Raw genomic sequence first — 12,280 nt, forward strand, 5'->3', positions numbered from 1 at the left:
ATGTCACTTCAATATGTTGGAAATGAAATTTTGAAACACAGGGGGGACAATGACTACCAACTCCCACACAACAAGAAAAAGATTTTAGAAGATGAGGGGAATCTGCCAGAACAAGTTAAGGCCCCAAGGTGGGCTGTGAATGAATGCAAACAACTTGTTGATGAATGGAGAGCAAATCAGTGAAGTATAGAGCAAGAACGAGAGATTACTTTTTGTGTTTTGGGAACATGTTTTAAAAGTTACAAGAGCAAACAAAATGTCACTTTTGTAAGCTTGAATGAAAGCATCACATGTATTTAAAACATTTTGGAAGCAACATATCAACTGGAAGAATGAATGAATCAATTTGTTGTTGTTAATCTTTAGTTTTTGTTCATCATACTCACATATTTGTAGTTATTCATGTACATTGCATATTAACATATGATTTCAGGATTATTCAAAATCATAAGGGAACATGTACATTGCATATTAACATATGATTTCAGGATAAGTCAAAATCATAAGGCAACAATGCACAAGGCAATATGAACAAGACAGCATCAACAAGGCAACAATAACTAGGCAGCAATGCACAAGGCAATATGAACAAGACAGCATCAACAAGGCAACAATAACTAGGTTATCACAATCATAGTTTAGTTTTTGTTCATCATATTCACAATCATGTTTCTTATTTGTAGTTGTAATTGAAACACAAAACACCAATTTAATGAGTCAGCCATTCCTTAAACCATTAAGGGGACAACTTTATGTTTTCAAGGCAACACATGAATTCATTTTCAAGCCAAGGCAAAGCATGGGGACATGTTGTTCTCAGTTTGTATGTGTTCATCATCATTGAATCCTAAACTTTAATATCCTCCTCCCAAATGGAGTGAATGACTAACACAAACAGAAATGGGAAAGGAAAGTCACTCCATTTGACAGAGGATACTAAAAGTGTAGGAAACTCAGGACATGCAAAATCACAACTCTAAACACATCAGCTTCAAAATGGAAAGAATGAATATCACATCATTTTCAGATGGAATTTATTCCCATTTTGAAACCGATACGTCAAAAGATGTAATATTCGAGTTACTAAATCATTTCATCATTGAACAACTCAAAAAAACAAGGCCATGAGCAAGGCAGCAAAGGCAAGGTATTTACTTACAACATACTTAGAAAGTCATATGCAAAATCACTTCTCTAAACACATCGGCATCTAAGTGGAAAGAATGCATATCACATCATTTTCAGATGGAAAATCTTACCACCTAGATACCGATGCGTCAACAAAAGTAAAATTCGATATGCTTAAACCAATTCATCATTGAACAAAGCATGAAGAAGAAGGCATCAAGTACATAGAAGCAAGTACACACAACCATCTCAGAATGTCCCCAAGCATCCCTCACACAAACCCCATCCACCAACACTTAGCTCCTGAGAAGCATTATTCATGCTAATGGCGCATGAGTGTTAATGGAATATAGGGTTTGAGTGTCAGCAAATGAAGACTCATCATAGATGACTCAAAACAAATAACAAGGCAGCAATGGACAAGGCACAACAATCTCAGATAGGTTGATTTACAGCATATATGTAGTATGTTTCCAAATTTTAACAATGACCAAACTCACACATGGGACATTAGCAAACATTAGGGTTCCAATCTCAGAGTTGTTGAATAGCATCATTGATCTATTGTATCAATATTTTCTCAACTTTAACATCCTTTTGCCGAACGGAATGATTGATATTCACTACTGATCATGTGAAATGACAATCACTCCATTCGACAAAAGGAGTTAAAGGACAAGTATTGAAACATAAATCTCAGGATATCAACCTTTAACATCATTGATTATCATTAACACCACAATCAAACATGTTGTTTAAGTGTCATGGTGGTCCTTCCAAAGGGAATTGACAAATTGTGAACTATCGCATTGGATATTTAAAAATAAGTCAATCCCCTTTGAAGGACCACCTAACTAACAAAAGTAAAACATGCATGACATCAAAATTCATCTCAGATGTCCCCAAGCATCATTGAAACAAATTCAACCTACACACACTTAGCGCCTGAGAAGCATCATCACTGATACTAATGGCAGCACGAGTGAGTGTAGGTAACTTGAATTGTTTCTCAGCATATGAAAGACTCATCATCGATGTAACTTGAATTGTTTCTCAGCATATGAAAGACTCAGCATATGAAAGACTCATCATCATGTTAAATTTGGTCTCAGATGTCCCCAAGCTTCATTGAACCACACCATGTTCACAAACCATTAGCACACAAAAGCCTCATACAGCCTACGGCTGGATGCTAATGGCGCACTGTGGTTTATGAAACATGGATAGTTTCTCAGCACTGAAAGACTCATCATAGACCTCATTCAAACCCTAACATCACAGACCAAGCATTCAGGAAAGACAAACAATAAGAGCGGACTTTAATGAAACTGTTTTTTTCCAATCACATGTTAAAATTTTATTCATAAACCCATCCCATATGCTTTCACCCCTCTCAAGGCAACACTAATCAACCAGCAAACATATGACAGTTTCAACAGGCAACATTATTAAATCAGCAAGCACACAAGGCAACATTCATCAATCAACAAGGCAACATTCATCAATCAACAAGGCAACATGTTTCAAGCAACAAGGCAATAATAGAGGACATGAATACACTCCAAACCCTATCACATCATCAACAAAACAACAACACCCCTTGCCAACAACAGATCACAGTTGTTGGCTACTCCACCTTATGTCTCCACAGCTAACCAGCAATCCAAATATAATTAAAAGAGGGTTTATAGAAGACACACTTATCTCTAAGCATCATCAACACCCTTAGGTGGCTTTTTTTTTATTTCATCTTCCTTCACGTTTGGGGACGAAACCGAACATTGCCCATCAGAAACCTCTGGACCAGCAGTTGTGTTCTCACACTCACCCACATAGTATAGGTCGAATGAATCAGAGTGATTGGGTTCCTTGCAATCAAGAGGGGACATAAAATATGTTTAATATATTTCACATCAACTTAACAAGATCAAAGAACAACATCATCAAAGTAATCATGGAATTGAACATCCAAATCAACCAAAACAGACCAACATTCATGGTATTCAACATGCAATTTAAATAAACTCATAAAAATCGAGAAAAATCAAGGGATCTCTAACATGCAATTCATGAACTTCATCATTTAACCAAAAAAATCAAGGGATCTCTGACATGCAATTCGAAAATTTATCATTTAACAAAATAAATCAAGGGATCTCTTACATGCAATTAGAAAACTTCATCATTTAACAAAAATTATCAACGAATCTCTGACATGCAATTCGAAAACTTCATCATTTAACACAAAAATCAAACATTTATGGGACATGCATGATCACAAAAAATGAACCAATGTTAAATCTAAAACAATTCACAAAAATCATCAACAAATGAAAAAAAATCATTAAAATTCACAAAAAATCTCAAAAAATCAGAACATGCAGAGTAACCCTAATTTTATTAGAAAACCTACGTTTCAACCAAAAATCACAGATTTTCTCCAAGAAACACAAAAAATCCCAAAAACAGAGTAAACCCTAATTAACTCGAAAAATCAGGAAAAAAAACCCAAAAATAAGGAAATATACCTCATCAGATTCGTCTCCTCCAAAGAATCTCAGATCTGCTGGTGTGGGGACTCGATCGTCGTATTTGGACTCCACCTCTTCACCAGGCTCCACTTCCATTTTCTCAAACCAAGCTTTGAGATAATTTCGGGTACTCGTGTTCTCCTTCTGGGCCAACCTCAAATTATTCAGATACTCGCCAGAATACGAGTGCTCGTTGTTGGGACAAATGCATTTCGAGCCCCAATCACAGTTTGAGTCAGGAATTCGTTGCCCAGAAGTACCAACCGAATAAGTCGGAAGATATTTGGAGGAAGAGGATCCCATTAAGAAATTAATAAAACCCTAATAAAACTCCGATTTTATCCCCAAAAAAATTTCACCAGAGAATCGATTACCAACCGGGATTTGGGACGACAAAGGGGACAAAACTAGAGGGGATCTCACCGGAATGTCGTTCCGGTTAAAGTTTGAGAACAATTTTGAGCGAAAACCCCAAAGATCTGAGAGATCTCACCAAAAAAAACGAAGAACAGGGGCGGAGAAGGTTAGGGTTTTTAGAGAAACAGAGAGATTTCTTGAGGAGAGAGAGGGAGACAGGAGGAGAGAGGGATCCGAAGAGAATGAGGAGAGAGAGGGTGAGAGGGACGGGTTATAAGGAGAGAGAGGTGAGAGTGACGTTAGGGTTTTATTAATTTAATAAGGGAGGTGGGTGGGTTAAATGAATAAAATATTATGGGTGGGGAAAATTAGGTGGGAATATGGGTAGATTCTTTAGGTTTTTTGGTTATTAGATTGAAATATAATGGTATTTTAGGAGAAAAAGTATGTCCAAAAATGGAAAGATTCTAAGTGGATACAACATTATGAAACGACTAAAAAGGAAACGGATACAACAAAAAGAAACGGAGGGAGTATGATATAAGCATCCTGACAATCGTACATAAGAAGTTAGAAAATAAAACAATCTATTTAAATGAGGTCAAGCTAATGAAAGTTGAAATTACGTACACTAATATTTTGTTTGGACCCACCAAAAATCAAATTTTAAGAGCTCTCGTTATGCATATATAAGGGGTCATTTACCAAAAATCAAATTTTAAGAGCTCTTATTATGCATATATAAGAGGTTCTTTACTGATGATTCGTCCCGGCCCTAAAAAATGTCAGGAAACCATTATATATGGATTTAAATTATTTTCTAAATCTTGTTAATGTAAATAATGTAAGTTATGGGTCCAGTCACTAATTTGATGGGAAGATATCTTAAAGACTAGAACCCATGCATGGTTGCATATCCCTTCCTTGCATTTTTAATATTAATAACTTACCCTTTAAAAGCCGGCATTACGGATAGCAACTAGTGAACCAATTTAGACCTATTGTGAATCGTAATTACATATTTTCTGCGTTTAGAAATACTCGCAACATTGACCCCCTTTACGCATGCCAATATATAATTTAAAAGTTTTTGTGTAAGACCGTCTAACAGTTAGATCACTTTTTTGGTACTAACTAATTAGTTAATATTGCGAGTATTTCTAGTGTAAAACTAGTGTAAAACATAACTAAAAAATGTTGCGAGTATTTCTAGTGTAAAACTAGTGTAAAACATAACCAAAACTAGTGTAAAAGTAATAAAATCATAACTAATTGAATAACAAATAGTTAAATTTATGAATCGAATAGTTATTATTTTCGAACAAACTTATTAATAACTAAAACTCCTAAAATCTTAACTAATCGATCTCATTGCTTAACTAATCATTTTCATCGTTTAACTAATTGGTTTGGTGGTTAACTAATAGGTTCGGTTGCATAACTAACTGGTATTGTTGCTTAACTAATTAAATTTCAAACTTACCTAATTGGTTTCAGCAGTTAAATAATTAGTTAAAGTGCATGCATAAAAGTGGGGAAATGATAAATCCAAGTAAGAATTTCACTTCTTCCAAGGAAATCACCTTTAAATAAATGTGGATTTCCTTGGTGAAGTAAAATTTTCCTTGGATTTATCACTTCCCATAAAAGTGGTCTAACCGTTAGATCGTCTTTCCTAAAAGTTTGTATATATAATTTTGATTGTTAATATATTAACTTTTCTTCGAGCAAAAATTATAAAAAGTTGATATTCTGAAAATACACATTGAGACAAATATAACAAGATCCCAAATGACTGTGTTTTATGACATAAATCACCAACAATAGTCAAAGTATAATATATAAATAATGTAAAAAGTCCAAATATTGCGAGTATTTCTAAACAAATGAAGTATTTGGCTCTTCGAAGGAATAAAAAGGTACTACTTAGAAACCTAATTCTGTATACATGTATGTTACCTGCAAAATAGGGCATGCGAATTACAATAGAGGCCCAGACGTTTCTCACATACCCTTTGGCCATGGGTCCCCAGGGATCATATTGAGTTTCTTGAACTATCTCATTGGCCTCATAAATGGCATTTTAGCTGACTTTTTTTTGAAAAAACGCGAGTTGCCTAATAAAGATTATTTCGTGACTTTAAGGGACTAATATATAAGATGGGGTTTTTTCGTCCAAACCTCGTTATGACCATATATTAAACATTACCCAAAATTTGAAGAGATTCGAGACCGGAGCCTAGAGCCTCCAAATTTGATTTTTTTTAAAAATGGTGTATATAAAGCCACACTCAAATTACTGGAATCTTAATAATTAGGGACTAAAATTTAATGTTTAATAAACTTGACCATAATAACAGAGTCATTAATAATACTCCACTTATTATAATAATCGAACTAATTTGTGGTCCGGGCGTTGCACCGGGTTTTACTTTTAGTGGGATTTACTTATTTTAAATATGTGCGTATGTGGTGCTATTATCTGATTTCCATGCAAGATCAATGGCCGATCAACAAACTTCATTCCCATATCCGAAAATCAAAACAAAGTCAAGTTCTCTTCTTCATGATTAGTTGATTATTATACTCTTGTCAATGTTTCCCTCTTCCGCACTCATAATTACACTCCATTACCTTAAGTTTTTTTTTATTTTTCAAGCTTAAGTTGAGAAGAGAAGAATTGTACATTTATAAGTTAAGTAATTAATTCCCTTTTATTTTTTTCCCCTTTAATTTATTATTATTCATTTTTAAAAAGGTTGTATTTATTATTTAAATAGAAAAATGTAACATCATTGTGGCTAGCTTAGATGGTAAGAATGGTAACTTCAAATTTAAGAGGTCTAGTGTTCAATCATTGCTACATGCTTTTTGGTTGTCAACTACATGTCATTATATTTAGTAGTAGTGATGTGGCATAATAAGGAGTGATCTACGTGGCACATATATGTTCTTATAAACGCAGCCTTTTATATGTTAGACACGTGAAGAAGAATTGACTTTAAATTCATTTCACTATTAAAAAGAGAGGTCAATATTTATCTATTTTTATGTTACGTAAATGTAGGGACATAACACGTAACAAGTAATGCATTGTTGTATAAAAAGTAGAATTGGTGGAGCAACAAATTAAGAGCAACAAAAACTAGTACTATGACAATAAAGATGAATGCTGATAGAAATTTGAGAACGCACGCGGAAATTTTGATGGACCTCAATTATATAACAAAATTGTATTTTTATCATTGATTACATTAATAAGAATTTTATAACAATATTTGCGAGAGTTCATGTCTCTCACTTATCTCTTTGGTAGAACCCTTGTTTCTACCCCTCACTCATATTTTTTGTGGAGCTCTTTTGATGGGCTCACCCTAAACTTATGCACATACAACCTATTTATAGTTGTTGTATCCTAATTTCTAGATTTTTCTACACTTGTCATTTATCTAGATTTTTCTAACTAGAATTTTCTTAGGATTATTCTAGATTATAATTTACAATCATATTTCTAGAATTTTCTACACAATACATTTCACTACTAGATTTTAACAAACATATTATCTAGATTTTTCTAGATTAATATTTTAACACTCCCCCTTAATCTTGAAAAATCTTGTACTCCAAAATGTTTATCTTTCAAAAATCTCGTTGATGCACTTGTCACCAACCACCAATCGACATAAATGCTTGAATTCCATTAATGTTGACACCCGTGTTACCAACCTCCATCTTCTCGGCTTGATACCTTTTATTAATCTTGATGATCTTTTCGTTGGTATTCATGTTACCAACTATCCCACTGATGCACAAGTCACCAGTCATCTCCTGAATTTTTTTTTTCTCAAATTTTATTTTGCTATTGGTGCTCATGTCACCAACCATCCCGCTAATGCTCTTTTCATTAGCAAATTTCAAATTTTTCTTCAAAATATTTTCTTCTTCATTTTCTCCATTGCCATTTGTTTCTCCAAATATTTTCTTTTGTTGTGGTGCTCATGTCACCACCCATCACAGCTAATGCTCATGTCATTAGCAAACTCCACAATTCTCTTTGTGAATATTTTTTCCTTTCCTTTTTTTTTCTTGTCACCAACATACTCTGCTAATGCCCTTGTCATTAGCATCCTTCAAATAATTTCTTCTTACAAAAACATATTTTCTTCTTTAATTTTTTTTCATCCTTCCTTATTTTTATCATCGACTTTTTATTTTCTCCATTTTCCTCCATAAATTTCTTCTTTTAGTTTAATTTTCTCACCTTTATTATTTTCATTAAGAAAATTTAGATTTAGCACGTACCTCTTTCTTCAAATCTCGTAACCCTTCATGTCTTGGGTCTCCGATCTTCAATTTTGTCGTAATCACTTTTCCGGCTCTGATACCATGATAGAAATTTGAGGACGCACGCGGAAATTTTGATGGACCTCAATTATATAACAAAATTGTATTTTTATCATTGATTACATTAATAAGAATTTTACAACAATATTTGCGAGAGTTCATGTCTCTCACTTATCTCTTTGGTTTCAACCCTTGTTTCTACCCCTCACTCATATTTTTTGTGGAGCTCTTTTGATGGGCTCACCCTAAACTTATGCACATACAACCTATTTATAGTTGTTGTATCCTAATTTCTAGATTTTTCTACACTTGTCATTTATCTAGATTTTTCTAACTAGAATTTTCTTAGGATTATTCTAGATTATAATTTACAATCATATTTCTAGAATTTTCTACACAATACATTTCACTACTAGATTTTTACAAACATATTATCTAGATTTTTCTAGATTAATATTTTAACATGCAAAGAAATCTTTTGAGATTCTCGTGCTCGTCGTCGCCATCGTTGTGACGATGGCGGCTACCGGTGTCGTGGCTGCCCCGGGTTCCAAAGGAAGACTTTTGCTGAGTGATATCCCCGGGATCGGCATTTGTAGTGATCCCGGGGATTCTTGTTGGGTTGGTTCCTATTGCAACGGCTCTTGCAGCGGCTGGTGGAGTGGTACATGTCCATGAGATCAAACAAACCAATGGCTTATTACATCTACATGCTTGACTGAATGCATGCTTGCTACTCCCTCCTTTTTTTTTTAAAATAAAATTACCACTTCTACTGTATTGAAGGTCGATCATGTATGTGGTACTAAAAATACACCTTTGGAGTTGAGGACGGTTTACAATATTTAACTAGTTTTTGGGCCCGGGCGATGCCCCGGATTACTACATTAATGACATTCACATTTACTTATATTTTCTTTTTGCAATGATAACATGAACACATGTAATAGCTTAGTGGTAAAGACTTTAATGTTTAAACTCAAGGTCAAGGGTTCAAACCTTTTGCAAACCAAGCTTGATATTTTTTTAATGTGTATGAAGATTACATTGAGCAAACCACCCATAAGAAGAGCGTCACGTGTCACATCGTTTATGCGCCTTTTAATATATAGTATAGATTTAACGTTATTGTTTCATGTGTTGTTTTATTTATTTATTTTATTACGAAGTACATATTTTAATTTAATTACATATACTACTAGAATTTGAGTCATTAATGACAACCTAGTAATGATCGGTCAAAAATCTTGTCGCATAATTAAGGCTTTTGCGACGGGACTAACAAACTAAATAAAGACGGGAACAATCATCGCAAATGTCTTTTATGATGGATTAACGGCGTGACTTTTCATCAATGACTGCACCTTTTATATGTTGGGTTCGCAACAAAAAATTCGGTCATTATTGGCCTATAACGACGGAATTTCCCATCGTTAATGTTACAATTTCTTGTAGTAATATATACTTCGTATGTGTATTGTGTCAAGTTTTAGTATCAAAGGCAATAGTCGGAGTTTTGTTCTTCATGTACTACTATATATTAACTAGTTTAGTTGGTTAAAAAAATACGGTTACGACCTATCAGATTACAAGTTACAACATAATTACTTTTCCATTTATGAGTAGAAATGAAGTTGCAAGAAAATATTAATTAGGTTCGTCTTCTTTGCAAAATATTAATTAGGTTCGTCTTCTTTGCAATTGATTTGATCGACGATCATCAATCAACAATAATATATAACTAGTAATTCCTTGTTTATTTTTCACGGTTTTGAACAAGAATAGCTGAATAGGTTTAGATATATGTAATATTATCTCTTACGTACGATATAATTGTTTATGTCTAACATTAACGAATTATTATTTTCTTTTTCTTAGAGAAAGCTATGCTTTCTAATCTGTACTCTTTTTTCACCACACAAATGATTATCGACTTATCGTTAACAAGGTTTACGCATCGACTCGTAGCATTTTCTATCATAAAAACAAGTCGGTCGAGAAAAGATGAAGCTTTCGATACAAACAAAACTCATAAAAACAAGTTTGATAATTTGGATTAGTACTACTAGTGTGTACGTACACGTTGCACATTTTAACCCTTATATTCTCTATCATTTAGAAATTAGTAATAACTAATTAAGAAGTATCCTACAATTTACATTTATTACAAAAAGTTATTGGCGGCAATTTTAATAACGACATTTCAACTCAATTTTGCTTATAAAACCCACTCCCTATTCTCTCCATTCTTCCATCATTCCAACCCCAAACATTAAACTAAACTAAACTAAACACCATTTTCTTTTTCAATTTCCATTTTCATTTCCATTTCAATTTCCATTTCCTTCTCATAAAATTAATTACAATTATACCCCTTTCGAAAAATGGCATCGGCAAGAATAGCAAGGATAGCAATAGAAATAGCACCACCACAATTTGTCAACATCATCAAATTTAGACGTGCTTCGAGCAACGTTGTTGCCTTAGATACAATCTATGAAGATCAAGAGAAAGATATGAGCAATCTCAATTCCATGACTTCCTTGAGTTTGAAAAGTTATGGCAATAATAATATTAATAATAACGCCTCATCGTCATCAATTATGTCCAAGTATTTTTCTCCAAGATCAACTTAAGTCTTCTGATTTTGTTCACCAGGTGGCTAATTTTAGAAGGACATATGTTTGATGACGTCAACCAGAATTTGGGTGTTTGTTTTTGTTTTTCTTAAAATAAAGTGGAATGTAATTCAGCAACGAGGGTACAAAATTTTATATGTGCCTCTTGCTAATTTACAAATATTTTTTGTTCTTCATTTTATCGATCGATAGATGGATCAACCTACATGTATATAAGTTTATTGTGATTGAGCTTTTAAGCATAGTTCGTTTTTATTGGCTATGCTCAAGCCTCAAGGATAATTAACTTATGATATATTAGGTGTTTTTAATGTTTTTGATGCAACTTTGGTGATTTTACACTTCGGTTACGTTCTCTTAATTTGTTATTCAGTTATTATGGTTACAATTTTGATTATTTAATCAATAATTTAAGCATATAAACCTTTCAAAAAAGAATAACTTCAAATATAATATGATAAGAAGCGTTAGAAAATAAGACAATCGATTCAAATGAGGCCGAGACAATGAAAGTTGAAATTACGTACGTACGTATAGGAATTTTTTGTTTGGACCCATCAAATATCAAAATTTAAGAGCTCTAATTATGCATAAGAGATCATTTACCAATGATTCGCACCGGGCCCTATAAATGTCAAGAACGGCCCTAAGCGCCAGTAATACACTAACCATTAGCAGGCCCGGCCCTGAGCATAGGCGAGGAGTGCGACCGCCTAGGGCCCAAGGCCGGGATGGGCCCCAAAACTGCTGACTGATCTACTAATAGTTTTATACATATAGTATAAGCGGCACATTTAGTTAAGCTAGAGTAATTGGCGTGTTGGTTGGTTTTCTATTTACATTCACTTGCAACCTAGGTGCGAGCCTTACCGGTTGAAAATTTCTCATTCCTCATTTATCGTTTTAGCTTTTAATTCTTTGTATTTTTACTTTTTTTTTTTATGGTTGTTTCTTTGTGTTTCTTACCTAGGAGATGCGTGAATTTCTATATTATAAAAATAACAAAAAATCAAAATATATACTAGTAGTGAATATTTTTCTTGAATAAAATATTATGACTACGTTAGTGGTTTATACTCTTCGACCTTGATAGGATTGTGTTAATAGAAGAGACTCAAATAATATTAGAGTAATTAGTTTTAAAAATAAAATATAATTTTTTAGCATACTTTTTTTTGTAATCAGCAGTTCATACTTCATGTTTTGGTTGATTAATGTAGTTAAATATATATATATATATATATATATATATATATATATATATATATATATATGAAATAT

General features: G+C 33.3%; 1 protein-coding gene across 1 annotated transcript; it reads right to left on the reverse strand.

Moving 5' to 3' along the window:
• Window positions 1–2,424: 2,424 nt before the first annotated feature.
• Window positions 2,425–4,800, reverse strand: LOC110785384 (uncharacterized). The gene is made up of 2 exons (XM_021989814.2): window positions 3,657–4,800; window positions 2,425–2,996 (listed from the first exon to the last, which is right to left on the reverse strand). Exons 1-2 carry the CDS (start codon window positions 3,960–3,962, stop codon window positions 2,835–2,837), a joined length of 468 nt encoding a protein of 155 aa, XP_021845506.1. The 5' UTR covers window positions 3,963–4,800; the 3' UTR covers window positions 2,425–2,834.
• Between the last annotated feature and the right edge of the window lie 7,480 nt (window positions 4,801–12,280).

This window comes from Spinacia oleracea, chromosome 2, assembly GCF_020520425.1.
Source record: "Spinacia oleracea cultivar Varoflay chromosome 2, BTI_SOV_V1, whole genome shotgun sequence".
Lineage (NCBI taxonomy): Eukaryota > Viridiplantae > Streptophyta > Magnoliopsida > Caryophyllales > Amaranthaceae > Spinacia > Spinacia oleracea.

Bases quoted from the DNA above. Each gene is read 5' to 3' on its own strand.
- LOC110785384 (XM_021989814.2), bottom strand. From the start codon at position 3,962: ATGGGATCCTCTTCCTCCAAATATCTTCCGACTTATTCGGTTGGTACT. The intron at 2,997-3,656 runs GTATATTTCCTT...CTTGATTGCAAG, and splicing joins GAGGAGACGAATCTGATGAG to GAACCCAATCACTCTGATTC.